The sequence below is a fragment of the Martes martes genome (assembly GCF_963455335.1).
Source record: "Martes martes genome assembly, chromosome: X".
Lineage (NCBI taxonomy): Eukaryota > Metazoa > Chordata > Mammalia > Carnivora > Mustelidae > Martes > Martes martes.
In genome coordinates, this window is record NC_137897.1 from 85651806 (window position 1) to 85677229 (window position 25424).

Sequence of the window (25424 nt, forward strand, 5' to 3'; positions counted from 1 at the left end):
CTATCTTCTGGGGATTTCTGTTTAAATCCTTAGGTGTTTGGGGTTTTTTTGGGGGGGGCGGTTTGCAATGGCTTTCAAATTTCATTATTTTTACCAAGCTATATTTTGTGTATCTGAGCTTTATGTAATAATCACCCCGTACTCAAGCATTATTTTTAAACCCCACAAAGTAAAACAAACAAAAACACACAAAAAAGAGTCCTTTCTGTGGCAAATTCTTCTCACTGACTAAATGAAAACTGGGAACCTGTCCACTACAGAGTACTGCTGCTGGTAAAGTCAGTGTTCAACTCGCTTTTCTTCTGGAGAAACAGTGAATTTAGAAGAACTACATTTAAAATGCAAGAGGGAATGCAGATGCATTAGCAAGAGTTCCACATACTAGTCAAAATATTTAATAGAGTATATCCTTAAAATCATAGCTTTTCACTTTATCTTAAGCTGTGGTTTCACCTATATAGGAAAAAGCAAGGTTAATCAGGTTGTCATTGGTGATCAAGCTTTTATTACAGAGTGTTTCCCCTTGCATGATTACTGAAAAAACTACAGAATGGGTCTTAAATTCGTTAAGATAATGCAAGATGTGACACTTTGGCAAAGGAAAAGAAAAAAGATCTCTTGCCCAGATTGAGATCAAGCCAGTCATTATTCGTTGGCAGTCACCTGTACAGATGGAAAAACTATTAATTGGTACTCACCTGTTCTTGAATACTTAAATAAGAGAAAATTTAGGACATGGTAAAATTTTAAAAATCTTCCACATCACGTGACGTCAGAGTTCATGACTGCGAATAATAAACACATTGTACCCACTAAAGGGATAAAAATAATTATGAAAGATTCTTTCTCATTATGACAGGTAACGAGGAGACCCTGGTCGTTGCTGTACTTGTTTGTTTATAGTAAATGTTGTTGGAATAAAGTGATCTGCTAAGTCAATTTTTGATAGCTCTTATACTCCTAAATTAGCTCTAGTTAATACTTGAATTTACACAGATTCTATTGCACTGGGATTTGACTTATCTTGCATTCAACCTGGAGATGCACTTGGAAGATACTCTAAAGGCATGACTTGAGATGGCAAGCCTCCACTGGGGTCCTAGCAGAGGAACTTGAATTAGAATAGGAAAACAGTTGCAAGCAGGAACACTTCCTCGGGGAGTCCATGCTTTTCCAGGTCACTTTACCTTCCAGTGGGATGAAACCTGAACATATTCAGCCCTAAACACAGGATACTAACAAGTAATAAATTAAGAGCGGGTAAGTTGCCAAAACCCTGACTGGTTCTTTCAACCCTGTTACCCAGGCCAATGCCCTCATTCCCCATTTCAGGGCATAAAACATGACAAGGTTGAAAGTATAATGTCTCCTCAGGAACTGGTCCTCTCCTTGGATCTGGCTCCTCTTTTCTTGTGGTTACATCTGGCTCAGCTTTATCTTCTACCTGCTACCTGAAGGTGGGGCATTGTTTCCCCATCAGTACACCCAAAGTCAGCTAACACTGTCAGGCCTACTAGATTGTGCCCCAGTTCTTTCTCAAAGAACAGTAGAGTGTGTTTTGTACATCAGGTACACACAGGTAAGAATCTGACGCCAGCGGCATCCCACTGTCAAAGCAGCTAACACATCCTTACTTGGGGCCATTAACAATCAACAGCCAAACTCGTGTCAACCCCAGACTTTGAAGAGGTTGTGCTTCCTGAGTGTCACCAAAATCAGAGTAGAATTTTTAAAGAAGATTATAAATTGTTCATTAAAAGACTGTGAGTGGACAGCAGAAAATAGAAAGGGACTTGATGTGCTTGTGTGTAGGTACTGAAGAGCCATTAATTATTACTTTCATTTTCCTCTTTGGAAAATGATGTCATTTGTCTTTAGGGAGGCAGCTCCCTCCCCTTTAGAAAAGAAGCTTCCCCAAAAGGTCATCACAAAAACCTGAGACCACGCGAGACCAGTGCTCTTGTGTCTAAGATGGCGGAATCCTCATTTTACTGGATTTTTTTTTTTTAAGGCCGCTCCTTTCTCAATTCCTGTTTTCTCCTCCTGTTCTGTAGGAGCTGTGCAATCAGTTGTCACTGAAAATGTCTGACAGTCTGGATAATGAAGAGAAACCCCCAGCTCCCCCGCTGAGGATGAACAGTAACAACCGAGATTCTTCAGCACTCAACCACAGCTCCAAACCACTTCCCATGGCCCCGGAAGAGAAGAATAAGAAAGCCAGGCTTCGCTCTATCTTCCCAGGAGGAGGGGATAAAAGTAAAGTATCAGTGGCCGGGCATTGAAAAGGGGCTAGTTTTTTTTTTTTCTTTCATTGTCACTTTCTTTCTTGGGTAGTCATTTCTGGAGCATTGGCTGTGTGGGGCCTGCCTGACCTTTCCGTCTACACCTTCAGAGGTTGCGTTTTGTCAGAGGATAACATGTGATTGACTTAACTGTGGGTTTACAGAAAATACACTTAGGCCGTGTTTGCATCTCACATAAAATTGAATTCATGGTGTTCAAACAAGGGAAGTCATAGCAGCAGCACTGTCTTGAATATATGAATAGTGACTTTCTTTCCGTTAACTTAGAGGGGAATTTACAGTAATTCCTTTCCAACTGTAAGTTGTCCTTTTTGGAAATTTGAGTGTAGGTGGATTTACTTCTATATACCTTTCTGACAATGGTGAAAATTCTGAATTGCGTATGCGGGAGGCAGTCCGAGTTGTCACATGATTGTCTCTCTGGCTCTATCATGAGGTGGGAAGACACTTCTGAGTCCTTTGTTCCCTCTCTCATTCCTCCACCATCAGCCCATTTGCACTGAGCATCACAACAATATATTGACATTTATCCATGTGTTGTTCATAAAATCATTTGTGATACTGAGGGGCTAGAGAATCTCTGGTAAATAGGGGTCAGGTTGTGTTAATAAGCATAAACTTAAACATGGCTTCTATAAGTGTGACTATTGAGCTGGAAGAGGGTGAAGCAAGGACCACAGCAAACTGCCAAAAAGGCAAGAAAGGGGGTATCTTTAGAAAAGGGACACTTGCCATCCACTCCTTTGAGGTAAAACAAATAGCTTCGCAGGTCACTTACATGGTGTGCATGAGTCCCACAATTCATACTGTAAGGAAAGCCAACACTCTTAGTAGGACCAGGATTGCCTCTTGGTATGCTTCTGTCACCGAAGAGGAGCTTTATCTCTGGTGACCCGGATGGAAAGGAGGATAGAAATGTCAAACCCCTGTATGTGAAGACAGGCAAAAGGACAACGAAGCACTTTCCACACAAGGGGTCTGCAAACACGCACAAGGAATGGCTAAAGTGTGTTTTCAGATACCGAAGTGGGTCCCAGGGTGGGTGGGGGGGGGGACTGCCCAGAGCAAGGGATGGTTTGAGAAATTTCTGGTGTGCTATGCCTAGGAGACCAAGTCCTCAGCGAGCGTGGTGCGGAAGAAAGAACCATGAGACCCTGCCGCTCCTGTGTTGTATCTGCCACAAGTGCAGGAAGTGACTGAAGCAGGGGACTGTGTGCCTGCCCGAATCTTCATGGTTCTTGAGACTGCCATGCTTTGGAAGGCTTTGAATAATATCACTTGTCCTTTTGAAGAAAAAAGAGCCAACCAATGCCTACACAAGGTCAGCAAAAACAGAGGCCGACATTTCTGTTTTGTGCCAACACCTGGGAGTGACCTCATAGTGAAACCATTGCTGCCTGACACAAACCTATGTCCAAATCTTCTCAGGGTTGGGGGAGGGGGGAGCCAAGCCAACTTTCTGGTGTACTGGCACACAAAGAGAAAAGCCTGGATAACTCCTTCTCTCCTTAAGGAATGGTTTGAACAGTGCTTTCTCATGGAAGTTCGGAACTGGAAAAAAAAAAAAAAAAGAAAAGAAAAGAAAAATCTTGAATTCAGAGTCCTGCTGATTCTTCCCAGTCCTTATGGTGTCTTAGCTGCATTTGCCAGTGTATCCCCTTCATGTTAAGGTTATCTTTGTAACGAGTTGCTTGTCTCAGATCCTTGAGCCCTTAGATCAGTGATCCAGCCATTCAAGAAGACTTAGGCCAAACTAATGCATACCTTTGTTGTTCAGAATCTCACAAAACCTCCTCTGTCTGAAGATCTTAATGCATGGGGATCTGACACTATCACTAATGTTGTCTTCTTAATAAAAGAAGCAGTAGATAATTTAACAGAGCCTTTCAGTAATACAAGCTGACAAAAAAGAAATCTGGCTAGAGATGGTGATATAACTTTCAACAATCTGTTCTGAACACAGTCTTTAGCTCAAGAAGAACCTATAGATGAGGCGGAACATTTGGTCCAAGAGCACTCATTGGCTGAAGTTGAAACTGAACCTGTTGATGCTGCTAGAGGATGACTCTCAGGAAGCTTCCAGTACCCCGGGGTGACTATCATAAGTGATGATGAAGATACTTGGGAAGCTATGGGACTGGAAACAAACATAATTAGAAGCAACAGGTGCAGAGTCTTCAGAACATGATTAAAACCTCCCCAAGAAAGTAATAGAAATTGATACATTTGTACGTCAAATCGTAACCTGTTCAAAGATTGAGTGGTTTAGAAGAACTCTGTAAAGAGGTGGTGTGATGCCTTCAAGATATCACTTTGTAGAGAAAGCATCTTCTGCAGAACTTGAGTCATCAAGGAGAACCATTTAATATCGTTACTGGACAACTGATAAGCTGCCTCCAGACCAAGTGTGAATGATTTCATTGAACTTTCTATGAAGAGGTGCTAAGAGTCTTATTACACTACCATATTAGGAAAAAAGCACCCACAGAAGAGCCTAAATCATCAAGGAGGGTCATTTAAGTATGCGCAATAGACACTTGGTAGGCCACTTTTAGACAAAGCTTGAACAATTCAATTTGAACTCTGTCCAGAAGTGCTAAAGTATCTTCAGGAAAGACTTGAGGAGACAGCATCTTCAGAAGAGCGAGTCATGAAGTTTTACCACTTCAAACCACTTGCTTGAATAGGGCAAAAAGCACAAGCAAGTTGTTCCAATTTCAGGATTGGATTCCGATGCTTCGGGAGAATATGCAGACCCATGATTTGAGCTAACAGTGCACCCCTGTTCATCATTTCACTGTCACCCCCATTGTCCCACTGCCATAATGAGCACGACATCCTCATCACCTCTGGAAATCATCTTAGGATCTAAATGGAAATGCTGTAGAGCCTATCATTTTTACAAATTTAAGCTATGTAAACTCTCATTATTCTCTTTATGTAATGTGCTGTTACTGTTTTGTTTCACTGTGCAAAAAATTATCCATGAGGGCTTTCAAGAGTTCGCATGTGACCTCACTTTCCCTGCCCCCCCCTTTCTGGGAAACCTCCTAAAATCATACTTTCCTCAGCTAAACTCTACTACCTTGAGGGTTGCAGGGGAAGTTGACCCTCAGAGGTAAGGAGGGGTCGCTGTTTCCCTGTTTCTGCCTCTTGGTGACTCTTTGGGTTATAGCATGATCAGTTGTGAATGAATAGGAAGAGTACTGGATTTGGGCTCTGAAGAACCTGGATTGGAGTTCAGCTCAGCCACTGATTATGGTGACTTTGGGCCAGTCACCGAGTTTCAACACCTGTTAAATGGAGGGAGTATTACCGGGGCTACCTCACAAGTTATCTTCTGGTAGCCAAATGCAATTCTAAGTATTAGAAAGCTGTTAAAATTAAAAAGTGCTACATTATGGTGAGATGGTATTACATTTGTATCATTCTGGACCTTAAAAACAAAACAACAAAACAATCAGATTTTTTAGAACTCTTGTTTCTTTCTTTTTTTTTTTTTTTGGTTGAAGTACTTTTGTGTCTAACTAGAACTTACACGTTGATTATAGAAAACTTTAAAGAAAATGAAAATTGCCCATAATTTTACAAGCTAAAAATAACCACTGGGTTGGTACTTTTCCTCCTCGTCCTCTTTCTTCATATCATATGGAACTTGTTTATCAATATATAAAAAGATGGAAACTAAAGACAAACAGATAGTAAAAATAAAAGTAGCCCATATTCACAAATCTCAGAAATGATAACATTTTAGTGGATTTCTCTCCAGATTTTTTGTGGTGTTATTATATATGGATATGGATATAGATATAGATATAGATTATATAGATATAGATATATATTATATACATAAAATCCTCATACACAGTTTTTTTACATAATTAAAATCCTAATAGTGCAGTTTTATTTCTTCATTTTTTACTTAACATGTACTTAAAAGTTTTATCACAAATATTTTCCTACATTTTTAATAAGTTTTCCTAAATACCATTTTTAATGGTGTGTAATATTTCACCATACAGTGGCATCATGGTTTATTTGACCAGTTATTTTGTTGGATATTTGGGGTCCTTCCCAAACTTTTGTTATAAATAACGTTATATTGTCTCTTGAGTTAAATGAAAGCAGAGATTTTGGCTCATTGAAGAGTCTTTTTAATAGCTACATTCCATTGACCAAATGGAGTTCAAGAGATAAGGCAGAAACAAAATAAAAAGGAGTAGCTGTAATTTCCAGATTGAGGATCTATCTTTGTTAGAGACTGTTTCAGGAGCTGGAGCTTGGCATTAGAATGAATTAAGAGAGACCTTTTCCCACCATGATACTTTATCATAGAAAAGTTTTCAAGATGTAGAGCAGGAAAAGGACATTCTGAACAAGTGCTTTGATTTGATTTTATGGTCCCCGAGAAGGGTGAGACCGATCAGGTTTCTTGGCCACTAGAGAGCTTGGAGCCTAATGTGTGGCCCATGCAGAGCACTCATAATGGGACCGTACGGTATGTATGCACTTTGTATTGGCTTTCTTCCAGGCGCCATTTTATGTTTCTGTCTCTGTACTGGGTTTTTTTTCCCTTTTACTTTTCTTACCTACTTTGAATTTATGCTATCATACTGTATTTTGTGTCTTCTTGTAAGCCGCCTTATACCCATTTGGGAACAAGGAGGGGACTAAGTACATGGATGAATGAATCTGAGAAACTACATCGATAAATAAACCAGTAGGGCAAATGCAATGAAGCAAATGAATCAGCCAGGACCCTGCAGACGGCATAGGGCCTCTAAAAATAATCAATGTTAAGGATGTGAAGCTTGGAGGAACATGTGGGAGAGAAGCAGGTGAGGCTGCATTTGGAGGTGACATGTTCTGTGTGACGTCTGTGTCTTCTGATGCACGCTTTATGTGTCCCGTGTCATGTGCCACACTGGAGCATTAGGCGGGTTTCAGAGGACATGCGATACTATATCAAGGGCTGTATCTTTAGAGAGCACGGTTTATGTGCCCTTTGTTTGCGGGGGACCCAGAGAGATTTGGGAGCTGGTGATCTTGGGATTGAAGTGAAGGCCCCTCTCCCTGGAGGAGTACGAGGGGATAGGTGGATAGAAGTCAATGAACAAGAGGACGAACAAGAGGTCATCTACCATTTACTCACTAATTCTCAGGTGCCCAACTGTGCCAGGCACTTTATGTGTATTGAGTCTTTTTATCCTCACAACTACTCTGTATTATCCCCTTTTTGCAGATGAGGTCATTTAAGTTCAAAGCATTTAAGTAGGCAGCCTAGAATCACATAGCAGCCGATGGAAGCCAGGAGTCTCCCAGGTCTCTCTGACTCCTGGCCCTGTGAGTATTCTGCTTCATCACACTACCTTGCAACAGGCCAAAGGGAATACGTGGTAAACTCTAGTTTGCTCCTCGCCTCCAGAAGCCAGCGGTGGCTCCCATTTTCCCTTAAGTTGGTGGTGTACTTTGAAGCATATTTGAATTTCAGGAGGGGGAGCCTTTTTTTCATCACCACTCAGAAGGGAAGAAAAAACTTTTTCGTTTTTTTTTTTTTTTCTTAAGACATGATGGTGAGAAAAAATTTTGAAAATAGAGATGTGCTAACATTGAATTTGGGCATTCTGTGGGTTCGATTCTCATTTGGTGTGTGTACTTGACAGGCTTAAATATCGCTTACTTGAAAAAGTCGAGGCTCTGCATGAGGGTGTTCATATATGTGAAAAAGTTCTTCAAGTGCCATATAGTTTTGTTATTATATTGCGTATATATATATAGTTGTTTTGATTCCTGGCGTGTGCTCCCTTCTCTATACACTATACAGGAAGGCTTTGCTGTGCGACAATAATATTAAAGAAGACTCACTGATCCTTTATGGTCGTGTTAATCAAATGTTCTGGTCAATGCACTTTATTAACTTTCATCTAATTAATGCACAATAAAAATACTTAGTGTGATAACTAGACTGAACAGTATGCAGTCTTTCTTTGGTGATGTTAAAGACCCTTTGGGATCTTGCAGTAGCCCAAGGTTATTATCATTGCACTGGCAATGATTGGGAGTCAAAATTAATTATCAGACAGCCAGATGTCAGAGACTGCTACATCCTGAATGGTTTTTACATTCTTCTTGGTTCTTCAAATATAAACCATACAGCTCAGCAGAGTGCTCTTTGGAGATCAAAGATCTTAGCCATTGGGAAGCCTCAAGGATGTGGCATCTTGCCTGTCCTCCAAGGTCAGTGCTGTGCCCCAGGAGTAGAACCACGTTGCCCTGTGGTTGAAATAGGAAGAAGGTGGGATAGTGATTTCCTCTGTCTGCTAGGGCCTTCGTTTCTATGTCAAGGCCAATAAAGAGGGAAATTGGGTGCCAATATGGTGGCCTGCTAAAATGAGCAGATGGCCAGATTCAAGAGGAGTATGGAATTCCGGATTAGGAGATGTATACATGAAAGGAAAGAAGCAACAGGGAGATCTAAATCAAGAGAGGAAACAGTGTGTGAGGGGGAAATTAGGGGGTAGTGAGGATACTGGGGATGGATGAGAAGAGGGGAAGGCAGAAGAGAGTTGTTTCAAACATGAAAGTGAAGTGTTGCAAGCAGAGGAAAATGGACACTAGCTAGGGAATATGCAGTTGCTTTCCTTCTTAAAGCAAATGAGGTCTTTTTTTTTCTGTCTCGCAAACTTGTGCCTTATATAATTATCCTTTGAACAGGGGGGTCTGGCTTAGGACGTTGCCTCATTGCCTTGTTTGGTTTTCTTTTGTTTTCAAACATTTTCCATTAAAATTGTTACATGTGTGGACCAGGTGTAAATGAGAGCAGAACCAGTGTGTGTTTCCTGGCAGGAGATGGCTAAGAGTCCTAATGATTTGCCAGAATGATTGTTGTTGCTGAGTATTTTTGAAGATGGTACCCCTGCAGGTGAGGGCTATCTGTACATGAGTGGAGATCACTAGAAGGGCTCACATGGGACCATCATTTCCTTTCCCCCAGCTTCCCCATGGAACACCAAACATACACATTGGGCCTGGAGCTGCTCTTGCAGAATGAAGTACCACTTTTGAGTTTTTATCTGCACATTACTGCTAATTTATGGAGAGTATATATGGTTTTCCATAGCCCCTGAAGACCTGGCAGGAGGACATGGGCTTACTGTTTCACCAGAGGGGATGAACTAGGCATGAAGAAATTCCAGATATGCTGATTTGGGACTATGAATTACTGAGAGCAAAATTTTCTAGGTTCTTCTGTTGGGGGGGCTCATGGCTTTCACAGGTTCTACCTGAAGGAGGACAATGAACCTTCCACCCCGGGCCTTCCCAACTATATACTTAGGGATTTGCTAACATAATAAAAGATTATAGGAGCACAGAGTGTTTAAAACAGCCCATTCTAATCCTCTTTCTCAGTAGTTATATTTTCATAGACATCACTCATAGGATGGGAAGTGCTGAGTAAAAAAGTGGCAGATTAGATCTCCAGCAAAGAGAGTCACCTGTTGCTGAGTATATTGCTAATGAAATGATGTATTTGGGATGGCAGAGATAATGGTGTTCAAGGTGGTTTCATACCAGTTGCCTCCTTCAGATCTCTTATGGCGGAAGCAAGGATTAGCCCCCATTTCGTAGAGGAAGGCAAAAGGTTAGGGACTCAGAAGTTAAATGACCTCTGCAAAGTTGTCCCACTGCGGGTTACAAAGCAAGGCAGACCTAGACTTTAGATCCTCCCTGACTTGTAGTCCAGTGGTGGCTGAACATCCCACTGCTTGTCATAAAATGGGGGCCACCTAACTTGTTTTGCAAATAGGGTTTTAGCCCATAGCATATGCAAAAATGGAATTTTTACAGAAGCAAGTGACACCCAGGTGAATCTCACCCTCTTTCTCAGTCTGCAGTGACAACAGGGCCTTACCTTTGTCTTTACAAGTTACTCCTAAGAGTCTGACTGGCTAGCAAAAGGCAACTTCCTTGGTAAAAACAAAATTATTAAATTTTATTAATTAATTTTTATTTATTTATAAATGTTTATTATATATTTTTATTTAATTATTTAATTATTTAATTAATTATTAATTATTTCTCCCTGATTCCAATGTGATTCTGGAGGCTTTTAAATTTTTTTTTCTATTAAAAAATGACTCATGCTTTTGCAGTTAAACTATGAAAGAACCATAGGAAAATAGAACGTGACGGTCGCCTCTCCTTCCTTCTGTCAGATTCACTTATAATCCAGTATTTAAGGATTTGGGTCTTTTTCCTCATTTAATAAATACCAACTTCCTTTTCTGCTTGGAATCAGTATGTATTTTGCCCAAGATGTTAGGTTGAAGCCAAAAATACATCCGTGACATAGAACCTGTTTTTAAATCTTTTACCCACCTTGCACTGTCGATTTCTTTAAATACTTAACACCAAAAATCAAATCTATTTTTGTGTCTTACTTTCCTGTGTAGTCACCACGTAGTACCCTCAAGTATTTCCAGTGGGAAAAATAAATTTGAAGACCTGCAAATGACGTTCTTTCTATGGTACCCCCGCCCAAAATAGAGGAAAACTAGAGAATTATTCCCTCCCCTGTGTAAGGGAAAATACATACTTCATGAAATGAATAAGAAATTCTCACGGATCCCTGCTCATCCTGTCCCCCTAAACCACATTTGTTTACAGAGCAGAAGCGTCAGAGATGAGAACCGTCTTTGTAGAAATCAATCCCTCTGGCTCTCTTGCTCTCTTTGACACCATGTGCAAGGCTGCTGTTGCCATAGGAGGAACTATAACCCAGAACTGCTCGGGAACACTTCTTCTTACCCAAGTATAAGGCTTCAGAACAGTTCCCTTGGGGGGAGGGAGCGATTATATGGCACAGTGTACTCTGTGACCCACACATCAAAGCCTGGAGCAGAATGGCCTTTTTCAAGCAAAACAAACAAAACAAAACAAAACAAAACAATTCCACTACCTAATGTACTTTCCTGGTAGTTAAGTAGACACGAAGCCATTTTAATTCTTAGAGGCCACAAGGGCAACATTCTGTAAATGATCTTTGTGAGGCATTGACTTGCAGCCTCTTAGTGAATGGGAGAAATGAATGAACCACAGGAAACACCTATCACCCAGCTAAAGAGTGACCGAGTCACTGAGCATAATCTCTTAGGAGAAGTAGAAGTTGTTGCCTACAGGAGGTAGATGGCCCTTTAAAAATCCTTCCATTTCTTCCTAACGTGGCTTTCATGGAGTGAAGCTGGGAATATTGAGATGAGAAACAGGCATTCTGGTATGACAGATCTCTAACTTAGCCATCCCCTCTGCCCCTGCTGGAAATGTTTTTTACATCTGCACAAACTGTTTGGCTTTCAGGAACACGAAACATTTGAGTAGAGATTACACCTGAGCAGGGAGAAGGAAGGTGGGTTTCTACTGTCAAGCTGAGGGTTGCAGGGTGTGGGCCCCTCCTGGGAGAGCTCCAGCCCTAGCAACTTCAGTACGAGCCTCCTTGCAACATATCTTGTTAGGCCTCCTTTATCTCAAAGGATTTCAGGGAACATCACAGGACAGAGATGTGTAAGTAGAAAGCTAGGCTGCATGCTAACTTGAAGCACAGAACGAGTTTACTATCTATCTCAGTTTAAAAATGAGATGGACCAGAATTGGATGTGAATAGAGGCTTCCCTGGAGCACTGTTTATAGTTCCCTGGTATACTTCACTCAGAAAAGATTTGTATCTGCTTTTTATGTGCCTAGCTCCATGCTGAGTGTTACAGGGCATAGTACACAGAAGAGAGGGTTCCCTGTCCCCTCCCATAGATTTGTAACTTTCAGTCTGGTTGCAGAGTTCACACACACACAGAGACACACACAGTTTATAGGAAATGCCTAGTAAGTGATCTTAGAGGCAACTGATGCAGTTACACAGAGGTTCTCCCTATTCCATCCCCCCTGTATATTTTTCTTCTCAGCCGGTGTGAAGTAATCTACCATTTTGAAGCCCGCCCCCACCATGCCTTGTGTACCTTGCTAGCAGCATGTAGCTCCCTGAGTTGTCTTCCAGAAAGTACCTTCTCTATTATATCATCCACCTGCTCAAAAACCTTTTCTAGCACATTCTTTATTACCATCTCCAATTTCGTCTTCCTTCCTAATTTCCAAGGCTATACCCTATCTCTTTACCTGTGTGTCTTCCCACTTCCTCATCAATATGCTGTATACGTTCCTACTTACAAGCTTTGCTTCTCCTGTTTTTTTCTACTTAGGGTTCCTTACCCTTTCCTGCCTGTCGATTTTTTTAAAAGATTTTATTTATTTATTTGAGAGACAGAGAGAGTATGAGCGGGGGCAGAGGAGAAGGAGAAGCAGACTCCCCACTGAGCAGGGAGCCCGATGCAATGTGGGGCTCCATCCCAGGACCCTGAGATCATGACCTGTGCCTCGCCATTTTTTAAGACCATCTCTCAAGTCCTACATCTTCTGATGAGCTCTCACTATCCACTGCAGCCTTCTGTCCCCTTTTCATATACTACATCATTTACACTCTGTTCTTTTCAACCTACCACCTGATTGTCTTTGGTCTGGTAGTATTGATCACTATTTTTTATTTGCTAAGTGTGCTTCCCCAGTCAGATCACAAGTCTAGAATATTATTTCAGTTTCTAATGAGCGACCTAGCATAGTCTGTCACTACACTGATCCACAAGGCTGTGTACACTGTCAAAGGAAAGGGAAGTGGGACAGTAGCAAGACAGAACTGTTCCTTTTAGAGCCACAGTTGTGAAATGCTTTCTGCTTGGAACTAGCCAGCCTGAGTGTGTGTGTGTGTGTGTGTGTGTGTGTGTGTGTGTTTCTTTGGAAAAATTATTTCTGCTTTCTACATCATATTTTGCTTTTAGCTTTCTGTATTAACTTGGCTTTAAATGTCACTTATTTTTCCTATGCCCCATGCCGTAACCTCATGCTTTCCATTGCTTTTAAAGAAATGATTATTATTCTGTGCCTTTAGGCTCCATTTATGTAGTAAAACATTTTCCTATGTCTGTTCACTGCCATTCTATTTTTTCTCCTGCATGCTCTATTTTCAAGGAGCTAAAAAGTGCTCTACAATAGAATTCTGGATGTAACCATATGACATTATCCAATGAGAAGGCCCAACAAAACTTCCAGGAATTATGGGGAAGGAATAAGGGGAAGATGAGTGGAATTCCTACAATGAGGAAGATTCAGGTGACCATTTTCTAGAATGCTTTTGGAAGGCAAACATAGCATCATCATCCAGGAATTCCATGTGGGGGAGAATTGGTCACTTTGCTGTACCTTGAACCTTGCCCAATTCTGTTGCCAATATATGCTTTTGGCCCCAGAGTGGCACCTGGCAAGAGGTGTGTCTGAATGAGTTTGGACTCATCCCTGCCATTGAGGAAGAATAGGCCCAATGCTGCCACCAACATCTTCAACTGTAACAAGTACTTTAAAACATACCCTCCCACCTCACAGCCTTTTTAGGGAACCTGAATCCTAGTCTCCTCACCCATGAACCCATAAAGGCACATAAGCATGACTTGTCTCCATCTTATAAGGTCTCATTTCATGTAATGAAGGTCATTCATCCATTCATTCATTTATTCATGTGCTTATTCATCAAGTATTTGTTGAATTGGGTACTGTGTTAGATGTTGGGATACAGAGATAGCTAAGTCCCAGTTCCTGCCTTTAAGGAACTGATGGCCTAGTGAGGGACACGGACAAGTCAGTCATCAATTAGAATTTACTGTAGTAAGTGCGGTACAGAACTGGGCACTGAGGAGAGGCAACTATTCAAGACTGAGGGGAAGTTAGGGAAGTCTTCCTGGAGGAAGTGAACACTGAACTGAGGTGAGTCTTAAAGAAGAGAGCTAGCCATGTCAGGGATGGGTGGCATTTCAGATAGTAAGAGCAGCATTATGAAGGCTGTAGGCATGACACATTATTAGTTGGAGTTCTATGAATACAACTACAAGTAGTTCCGAATAGCTAGTGCATAGAGTGTGAGTTAGCGAGGGGGGTGGGAGACGGAGCCGTGGAGGTAATTGGGGAGAGGATCCTGGAGGGCTTATATATGCCATACTAAGGGCTTTGAATTTGATTTTGAAGGCATTGGGGAAACACTGATGCAGAACATTATGAGATTTGTGTTTCAAAATATTACTCCAGCCACAGGAGAAGAGTGGACTGTGGGGGCGGGGGGGCGGGGGGGGGCAAGAGGAAGGAGACAAATGGAGTTATGTGGCTGAGAAATGACAGTGGCCTGGCCTAACGGCCAGTATCAGAACAGAAGATGACAACGCAGAGGGAATATTTATGAGGAAGCATTAGCAGAGCTAGGCAACTAAGAGGATGATGAGAAGAGAAGGGTGAGGTAGGGAACATGGGACGATTTGTCATTTCTTGTTTTATGTGGGAGAAGGCAGTGGAAAATTCATTTACTTTTGAAAATATCAAAATAGAGGTGTTCAGAATGCAACTACATGGGGTCAGGGTAGAGCAGAGAGGTCAGACTGGACATCCATATGGTGAACCACTAATGTAGCTGGGAAGTAGAACCATACAAGTAGGTGAGGTGGCCAAAGGGAGTGGTGTATTGCTAAGAAGAGATGAGGACCTAAGACAGCTCCTGGGAAATACTGTTTAAAGAGTCAACAGAAGACCCAGAAATTCAGCAACAGGCTCTAGGAAAGGACTGTGTGAAAGAAGGCAGGAAGGATTTCATTTCATGAAGTTCAGGGTCAGCAATATCAGTTTAGACTGAAAGGTCAACAGTTTTAAGGACTGAAAGTGGGCATTTTCAAGTAGGAGTTTCGTTCAGGACCTCAGAGACTCATTGCACTGGTTTGAGGAGTGAGGGTTGAGGAAGTCTGGGTTGCCTTTTCAAGAAGTTTAAGCTCCAGAAGGAAAGGTGAAGCTATAGCAGGGAGAGAAATATGTGAGGTGTCAGAGGGTTTTAATTTTTAAGGATGAAAGGTATCTCAGCAGGTCTCACAAGCAAGACAGGAAGTGTCAGTAGGGAAGGAGAGATTGAAGATACAAGAAAAAATAGAAAATAGTTGGTAGTGTGAGAGCCCTGGAGAAGTGAGAGGGACTGGTATCTGGAGCACCAGTGGAGAGAGAAACCTCTGGCAGAGGGGGGGCGGACACTGCTTCCGGTGAGACATGAGATGTTACTGATGAAGAAAAATGCAATTGGAGTGGGACAGAAAGCCAAGTCAAAGGAGTTCCAAACCGATGGCCTCTATTTTTCTCAGTGAAGTGAAGGAATTTCGTATGCAGAAAGTCAAGGAGGAGAGGGTGAAGCAGAAGCTTGAGCAAAAGTGGGAAAGTTCTCGAATATTCAGTAAAAGAAGTGGGAAAGGAAGTTGGCAACAAACAAGAAGAATATTGTCAAGCACACTGACGACCCAACTATGGTCTCTGACTTTTATAGTATGAGCCAATCTACATAGCTGCGTGATTTTTTTTCCTCCAATAGCTTGTCAGCCTCAGTCTAGAATCGGAGGTTTCATGGTTGCATTCTATTAGAGTAGATTTTTGCAGGAGAATGGCAAGAGTAAGTCAGAGAGTGGCATTGCTTCCAGACCAGTGGCTTAAGAGTAATTTAAATGATGGACCAAAGAGTCTAGGCCATAAGGAAGCTGGAAACTTGGCAAAATTGGAGGGACCCAGTATTTTTGTTGAGACCAAAGAACAATTAAAATAAGATTAAGGGCTGGAAAGAGAGCTAGCATTTTGGGAGGCTGGGATAATGGGGTTTAATGTTTCAAAGAAAGGATCATTCTGGATAATGAAAAGGCCTGGGGTACCTGTCATCCTCCACTCTGCACATGATCTGTGGAGCTTCGAAAATCATTTGTCCAGGTCTCACCCCCACAAATCCTGCTATAATAACTTCTGGGTGGGCCCTAGGCATTGGTCTTTTATAGAACTCTACAGATTATTCTAATGAGTGGCCCTGGTTGACAACCACTGGGTTAGTGGTGGCCATAGGAGCAGATTGAACTAGAAGAGAGCTGAAATTCATTAGTGTTGAGGGAGGTCAAGGAGTTAAAAGGAAAGAGTGTGAAAGAGATGTCCATTTATACATCACATTTCACAGAGTGATGGCAGCACTGAGGGTAGGAAGGAAGACCAGGAGCGTGAGTCCTCAATGGATAAGGGGACTTGGCCAAGAGCACTGAATGGCAGTAACCTCAAAGAAGGGGCTTTGTAGGCAAGTGCAGAAGTACTGATCTCAGATCAACAGCTTTGAAGTAAAAGGGGAAACCCCGCCCTGCCCCATTCCTCCACACCTAAGAGCTTGGGATGAGGAAGAATGAGCAGCATCCATCAGGATTATCTGACGAAGTGGTACCCCCATTGGAGAGTAGAATTGGAAGTTGTTTTTCTCCACCCCAGTTGCTTAATGGAGAAAGCTGAAGAGCTTTACAAATTAAAGGTGCTGGGCTCTGCCCCAGACTAACTGAATCTGAATCTCTTGGGGTGAGGTTCGGACACCTCCCTCTCTCTGAATTTTCCCAATGAGAGTGATGCACAGTGCAGTTTGAAACCTGAGGCAAGACGTGAAGAGAGCATTTAATGAAGAGGTTGAAGGTTTAGGGAATTGGTAATGGAATAAGCTGTAGGCACTGGGGAAAATGCAAGACATTGATTGGGGTAGGGCGTAGAGGAGATGATGGATGACTAGGGGGCTTTTCTTTCTTTAACATGTAAGTGAGATGGAGAAAGGTGTCAAGATGAGAGACTCTCTGGAGGTTCACTGGCCCCTGGAGTTATAGCCAGAACTCATGCACACCCAGAGGGTCCCAAGGCCAAACACTTTGTAGACTGTGGTCTAGTTGGCAACCTGTGGCCTTACTTCTATGTTCCAGTAGGGTATGGATGATACACTTAGAAAGTGGTACTCATTTGGGCTTCTGCTCTCTGCAGACATCATCCCAGAGCTGATCAAGCTGAGTCTTATCGGGCCAAGATTCAGGTTAGACTGTATCTTAATGTAAATAACTAATACTCAATAGAATTTTCTGGAGGGATAGACAGACAGACATTTTAGTGTAAAAGAAAAGAGACAAAAAATTCTCACCTAAGCACCATTAAATCATATTTACTGAAGCCTAGGACTCAAAAATATTGGTTTTTTTTAATGATACTGGATAATAAATGGTGTAGCTGTTAAGAACGTGGGCTCTGTAGATACAGTTGGGACCTAGGTTCAAATTCTGGCTCTGATAGCTGCTAGCTCTTATAACCCTGGGTATGTGGTTGAACCTCACTCGCACTTTCCTCATCTACAGAACAATAATACAATACTAATAAGGTTTACCTAATGAGATTGTGATGGAAATTAAATGAGATGACCCTAGAAGCACTTTTTGTACATGGTGACTATTCCCTAAATTAAAATCATTAAATGTGCAGACATAAGCCAGGTGCTAAGGGATGTGAGAATGAATAAGATATAGTCTTTTCTGTCAAGTATCTCCAATTTTATCTAGAGAGATAGGTATATAAAGAAGAAATAACAATCCAGTGCTGATCCATGCCAAGATCTGGGTATGCACTGGACAGTTCTATGGAAGCCTAAAGAGAAGGGCATTTAACTTCATCTGCAAAGGGAAGACAGAACATGACTTCCCAAAGAAGAGGAAGCCCAAGAGTGAGTGAGTCTTCAAGAATGAGGACTAATGGGAGTTATCCATCCAAAGTGTGGGGTGAGGGATCTTGATAAGATAGAAGAGTTGCCAGGACTTGGCCTAACATGAAAGTCTTGGCAGTAAGAGAAAAATCTAGCAGTTTAGGGAGCATGATGTGGGTATGGGACAGTGGAGATTATGGCAAGAATAGACCACAGAGAGGTAAGCTTGGGGCAGATTGTGCAGGCCCCTGGGTAGCATGTTAATGAGCATGAACTTCTACCATATGGGCAATGGGGGTGACATTTAAGGATCTTAATGACAGGGATGTGGTCAGATTTGTGTTCATTACAAAGTAATGAAGAGCAGAAGGCAAGATTGCAGGCAATAAGACCAGGTGAGAAATAGCCGTACCTTAGACTAAGGTGATGGTTTTTGAGGAAGAAAGGAAGAACATAGATTCAAGATGAGTGTGGGAGATACACTAGAATTTGGTGACCAATTAAGGTAGAAATACAGTGGCAATCAAAGAAGCTGCCAGATTTATGGTTTGGAAAGTTGGGCCAGTGCTGAATTACCCAATAACGAGTGTAAGCAGGGGCTGCAGGCCCCGCAAATCGGGGGCCCCCAAAACCTGGCCACATTTTTAGTCTGTATATGTAGTTTTTAGAAAGACTTCATCACCATAGGAGTAGCAGAACTTTTTGGACTTTTTAACCTTTCTATGCTTTACTGTTGTTTTTATTTGAATTACATATTGGAGGGGGGTTTCATAATCTTTTCATTGTTCAGGGCCTCCCCAAAGAGTTGGTGTCTAAAGCCTGAATCCTTTCTGATCTGGGTGGTTAGTGGTATCATTTCACTGAGAGAACATGGACTTGGAGGAAGAGCAAGTTTGGGCTTCCTGCCTTTGTTAGGCTTAGCCCTGAGTGAAGGGAAGGGCATGATCAGGCTGGTGAGGGACTGGCAATTGGGTAGCCTTCTAGAGAGACTCCACAAAGCCAATTCATACAGCTCAGCCCAAGTGAAGTGGTTAGGGCTAAGTCAATAGTCCTCAAACATTCAGCCAATACTAATGGAAAGTAAGGAGAGACTGCTAGCAAGAGAGGTCATGAATGCAAGTTGATACAGTGATTGGAGACATAGATTGAGCTATGGGTTCTCAACCTAGAGTCGGGGGAGTTTTAAGCCTTTGAAATTATATGCAAAATTGTGTAGATGTGTACAGTGTATTTATGGGCAGAAGTTCCACAGCCTTCTTCAGATTTTCAGAGAAGTCTTTGACCCCAAGAGAGTCACCTGTCACTAGGAGTAGATTAACTATGAAGCAAATAACACTTCTTTAGAGTTCCTCACTGGCTTGGGGCTCTTCCAAGGCCCTAGAAAGGACCCTGGCAGTCTTTGTAGTGTGTTTTTCCTTAAAGGGAGCATTCCTCTTGAATTGTGTAAAGCATTTGGTCGCACAATACCCAGATCATCCCTAGCCAACCACAGATCAGGGAGTTACCCAGCATGGGTTAGTTTCTGGCATCAGATACCATCCAAGAGGGACGAGTGCAAAGAAAGGACTGTTAAAGGCCAAAGACTGCATTAGAAAAGGCAGAAAGGGGGCACCTGGGTTGGCTCAGTGGGTTAAACCTCTGCCTTCTGCTCAGGTCATGATCTCAGGGTCCTGGGATTGAGCCCCATGTCGGGCTCTCTGCTCAGCAGGGAGCTTGCTTCCCTCTCCCTCTGCCTGCTTCTCTGCCTACTTGTGATCCCTCTCTCTCTGTCACATAAATAAACAAAATCTTAAAAAAAAAAGAAAAGAAAAGGCAGAAGGGGAAGCAGTGCCAATCAAATAAAGAATGGTCACTGATGGAGGAGGAGAATCAGACCACACTGTGAAGGAAGTAAAAAGAGAGAGTCATCTACACCCAACATGGATGGGAGAGCAGGGAAGAGGAAAAAAAAGGACAATCAGAGGAGTGGCTTGGATAATGGCCTGGTGGCCAAGCAAGTATGAGTGGTAGCTATGGGACCAAAACACACAGCAGAAGTAGGTACCCACATAAAAAGGTCTAAGCTTCATATTCAATAAAGCAGACTTGCTATAAACACAGCATCCAAGCTGAAGTCAAGTTGAATGGCACATATATACTTTTCAAAATGAGTCCTAATGTGTTCTATGGCCAGACAGAGGCTTTGAGTGACCCTTGTTCCCCCACACCCGCCTCCAATCTTTCTTTCCTAATCCTGTATCTTAATCTTCTTACTCCTTGAATGTCTGTATTTCTGCACCATCTCTCTGTCCTCTGGCTGAAGATAGGGAGTAGTGAGAGAGGGTAAAAAGAGAAAAGAAACCATGAGAATGACATTTGAACGTGAAAGATTTTGAATTGAAAATTTATCCTGGGTAACCCGCAAAACCAGTAATCCATATGTGGTTAATTGAATGTTGTCTAAAATTCAGGCCAAGGAAACATCTGTTTGAACCAGAGTGTTCTAAGTTGGCCACCCTGGCAATTCTGAGGTTGACTGGTTTCAATTGGGCAAATCATGCTGACTTTCCCATTATTAGGAGGGTGAGTATTTTTATTGTCTTTTGAGTGTAAAATGCACCCCAATCAGAGGTACGCGCTCTGATGTGCTTATGTGCTATTATGGACCCTACCTAATGCCATTTTACATTTCCACAGCAACTTCCTCATGGAATCTATTCCAAGATAGACTAATTTCATTACAGTTCCCAACTTAATTTCTCCAGTGATAATATCTTTAAAGGTTTTGACATATTAACTGTGGACGTGTTTCTTCATAGTTGTGTCACTATGAAAAATCCGCTACTTGAGGACAATGATTTGGAATGGCTAGTATGACAAAAAAATATATTAGGAACATGGAGAAATAGCTACAAACTGGAATGACTGAGGCAAGACATTGATTTGAGGTTACTAAGAACTAAATAAAATTAATTCAGTAAAAAGCAACCATTTATATTTTCTTACTAGCAAAGTGCTGGGGAGTAAATGATTACAAACATTTTTAATGATAAAGATGTGTAACATTAATGGTTTGCAGTCGTGTTCTCACTGAAAGAAGACAGAGAGTGTATTAAAATATGCCTCATAATGTAAACATATAAATTAAATAAGTTCTATTTCGCTGTGGTTAACATGGAAACAATTCATTAATGCTTTTATAGACAGCTTTAGCGCTTTTCTGTTCTTTTTTTCTAATAGTAAGCCTTAGCTTGACTTGATCATAATGAATTACTTCTTTAGTAAGTCCTGTTCAATCCAACAAAGCCAGTTAACCACGATATACCTAGATATCTGTTGATTACATTTTTAGACTGGTAAAGGACATAAATCAATGTGACTGCAAGTTTTGTTGGAACTGGAATTGGGGAATTTGTAAATCATCTGGATGTAACATTTTTTGTCAAACTCTCAGCTACTTCTGCAGATGAAATTATAAATTCTGGAGCTAAATCCTATTAAGCTTGTGTTGGATTCAGTTGTCTTTTAGCTTTGTAGTTGTTTTTGATGAACCTAATTGTACAACTTAGAGATGACAAAACTATGTCCCCAATAAATACATGTTAACATTTTGCCTTTAGCCAATAAGAAGAAGGAGAAAGAACGCCCAGAGATCTCTCTTCCTTCAGACTTTGAACATACGATTCATGTGGGGTTTGACGCTGTCACCGGGGAGTTCACTGTAAGTAAGCTCCTTATTGTTTTGCAAGCCATGAAAAAATTCCTATGTGAAAATAGGTTTCAAGAAAGCCTGCCCATGTCCCAGAATGTCAGGCTTGATGCTTTGGATGATTTCAAGGAAGATGGACTATACTGAGTCAATCCCCATTGGAACTAGAGAGTGGCAAGAGTATTGGGAAAATTATTTTATCCATCGTAAAAATGTCTAATCACAGTTAGTCTTCAACATGATTGGAAATGCGAATTTTCTATGGCACAGGAAACGTAGTCCTGGTAGAGACTCTTTTGAGTCTGTTCTTTATTGTTTGAAGTGAATCAGAGAATCAACTGACTCAACTTGGCCAGTGAAGACAGTCCATCTGAATAATTCAGGCTTGACATTAGAACCTGGATTACTCAGATAAGCTAACCACACTAACCAAAAATATCTGTACAACTGACCTTGTCTTCCCTTTGATTTCAAGAAGATGACTTATTTTTAGGCTTATTAACAGGTATATTTCAAAGGCCTTCAAAACAACAAACCCCATGTTTCAGGAAGAATATTTATGAATATATCTTGTGTGCTTTAGTGGTTATGTGCTTTAAATATATGCAATCCACAATAAATACCAATACAAATTCTCCAGAAAGACCAGAGTTATAGACTCGGCCTTTCTTTGGATATTTGTAGTGCTCAAATAACACAAGATCTGTCATTTTATACTTTTTCTTTTTCCAAGATCTGGCATCTTTGTCTTTAGATGAATGAAGGAAAAGATGTGGCTAGAAATATGTCCCCAGGAAGATCAACTACCTTTTTCTGTACTAGTAAGGATCTCAATAAAAATGTACATTCTGAGATAATGAGTACTTTTGAATGCATTCAGAAAAAAAAATCTTTTATGATATCATCACCACTGAATCTTGGGTTCTAAAACCAATAATTTTAGAGGTTAAATAATTAAATTTTCTGTTTCATAACTTGATGGTTAATAAGTAAACTTATATGACTGAGTGAACCAAAAAGGGGCGGGGGACAAATTAACTGGATTTGGGGAAGCAAACCATGTCTCTGAATTGACAGCCAAATTGCCCTTTTTTTTTTTTTTTTCCAATTCTGGAAATACGCAATATGAGAATAAAATCAGAATGGAGTAAACATCTTAGCCTTGCAAAGTGACATGAGCTGATTATTTCTGTACTCTCAATACAAAGTAGAAGAGAATGTAAAGAAATACTGATGTTGATAAAGTTGAGACACTGGTAGGATTTAACCAATTTCATCCCTGGAGTCAGAGACATTATTCAAATGGCCTTGACTGCTGTCACCACTACCATTACCACTGTCACCACCTCCCAAAAATAATAATAATGATTTTTGTAATCTAAACAAAAATACTACAACTTTTTTGGCATTTGAAACAGTCAAAGCACTTCAACTTTATTAATGTGGTCTAATAACTGTTCCCTCTTTTTATTTTAAGAATGTTATGCTTCCAGTTTTGACCTGTTTTGTTTTCTGTGTGCTTTTCTTCTGCATTAACTTTTCTTATGTTTTATTGCTCTCATGCCACGTTTTCTTTTTCCTTCCTTTTTATGGTCTGATGTGAAAGCTTTCTCCTCCGCTATTCTCATGTGACATTCTGGTTCCTTTCTAATTTTCTTTTTAAATTTTTTCTGCACTTTCCAACTTGCTTGACATCTTATGATACCATCTATCTTGAGCTCTTTCTTTGTTCTTTTGGGGTTCTGAATGGAAATGAAAAAAAGTGAATCACCATCATTTGACTGACTGCATTATCACTTGGCCATTGGTTAGAACCCAAAGAACCCACCAGAGAGGGCTGGGGGTGGGATATGCGATGGGCACTCTTTCCAATTTTGGCCAACAGATTGATGCAACTGAACCCAACCAAACCAACACCTGCCCCCCTCTGCCGTCCCCACACCCAATTTAAAATAAAACATCTGTTTGGATGCAAGCAGTTGTTGGAAATCCTTTGAAGATATGGACAGACAACAGGCTAAATTTGGAAAGCTGATGCATTTATTGTCCTCTTGTGGTCTTTTCAAACTATTTTTCCACACATTGTATTTAAAGACACCAAATTCTGTCCTTTTTAATTCTTTTCACCTATGGTTTACATTTACCAACTTTAAAAACTGCCCAATGATAATAAGCTTTTAAAATCATTTTGGTGGTAGCATTTAAAATTGGGTCCTATTTGCCACAGTACCACTACTGTATTGTGTGCGTGCTTACGTGTGTGCACAGGCACGTGTGGTGGGGGGCATATTGCCAAATTTGATTATTGCTGTTGCTTAGGTTGAATTTTGAGCAATTTGTTGAACTGTCTTGTTCAGTTGTCTTCCAAGGGTCTGTCATTATGAATGCTTGGATGCCGATTTGGTGTGCCCCTTGCTGATTGTCCTATGGCTAGTTGGTCCATATAACCTTGTACACCTGGTTATATGCTTGGACCTTGAGATTCAAATTCGGTTGGGAGGTGAGATTTGGGGTACTAAACTATGAAAAGTCCTTACCCTTTATATTGCCATTTTTGTCCCAAATACTTCAGAACTCCCCCTTCCAGACCTCTAGACCTGTGACGGTCGCTTCCAGTGAATCAGAGGGAAAAATGGTATGAGTGATATACATGATCATTTCTTATAAGATAAATGCTTGGCCTGTTGTATCATGCTGCCATTTTCCTGGGCTACACCAGACAATCCCCAGCTTGTTGTACATCTGGTTGTTTTTGTACACGTGGTCAGGCATTGAAATGTGCTCCTGCTTCTGATGCTCATACTTCTAGGTCTCCATTAGCTGTCTTAACTTTTGGGATTTGTACCTCAATCTAAAGTAATGAGATGGCTTTCTGATGATGTGCCTTTGGGGCATACATTCAAATTTAAGTGTCAGGTCTCATTGATCAACTAGTTTATCTCAACTTCTCAAAGAAACAAGAAATGATGTCAGCAGGGTAGTCATGGGGTAAGTATAGTTGTCTGAAGGATCTTCTGCAATTGACAGCATGTTTCCCTGCTGTCTAGTGATCATGAAACATTGATTTATCACAAAAGTTTAGAAGTGCCATCAGAATGTATAATAACTGAGAATATTCTGATAATTATGGTAATGATCATGCCAGTGATATCTGCCCTAGTGGTTATGTGCAATGCATACCTGGTTTTGTAACACTTAATAACTCCTTTGGCCATGACAGTATTAACCAAATGCTATTAATTGCACTTAGAATCAGAACTGGGATCATGCATGGGCTCCTGAATTCAAATATGTGGCTTAAGGCTTTAGCATCGAATTGCGTGATTAATGCATGTCAAAGTGTCGTTTCACTGTGCTTGGAGTAACCCCAGATGCCAGGAATCAAAGACCTATATCCCAAATCAAACCAGTTGGGTCGAAGCATGTTTCTGTAGCTTTGGAGACAATCTCTTAATTTAGACAAAGTCGTTACCTTATATCTGAACTCATTTTGTGGGAAGCCTGGACTTCAGAACTGTAGCACTAAAATGGAAATTGTTCATATATGCTTTAAAATGAAATGATTTCCCTTTTCCCCCTGGTCTAAAGAAACTCAAAGGTAGAGTCTGACTGTGGGAAATCCTTAATCTAGTTTTCCCTAAACCAGTCATGACTTTCTCACTGCATCTTGCAGAAGAATCGCATCAATGAGAATGCAGTGAAATTTAGCATCCCTGTGTCACCATCCTGTCCATTTTAGCCACACAGACACTTCCACTGTGAAACTGGAAATGGTTACCCA

General features: G+C 41.1%; 1 protein-coding gene across 1 annotated transcript in view; it reads left to right on the plus strand.

Moving 5' to 3' along the window:
* The window catches only part of PAK3 (p21 (RAC1) activated kinase 3), a 110610-nt gene that overhangs the window by 24182 nt on the left and 61004 nt on the right, over window positions 1–25424 (plus strand). The window contains exons 4-5 of the mRNA XM_080831295.1: window positions 2055–2256; window positions 21555–21655. Of these exons, the coding sequence (XP_080687421.1) occupies window positions 2082–2256; window positions 21555–21655 (276 nt within the window). The 5' untranslated portion in view covers window positions 2055–2081. The remainder of the gene's footprint in view (window positions 1–2054; window positions 2257–21554; window positions 21656–25424) is intronic.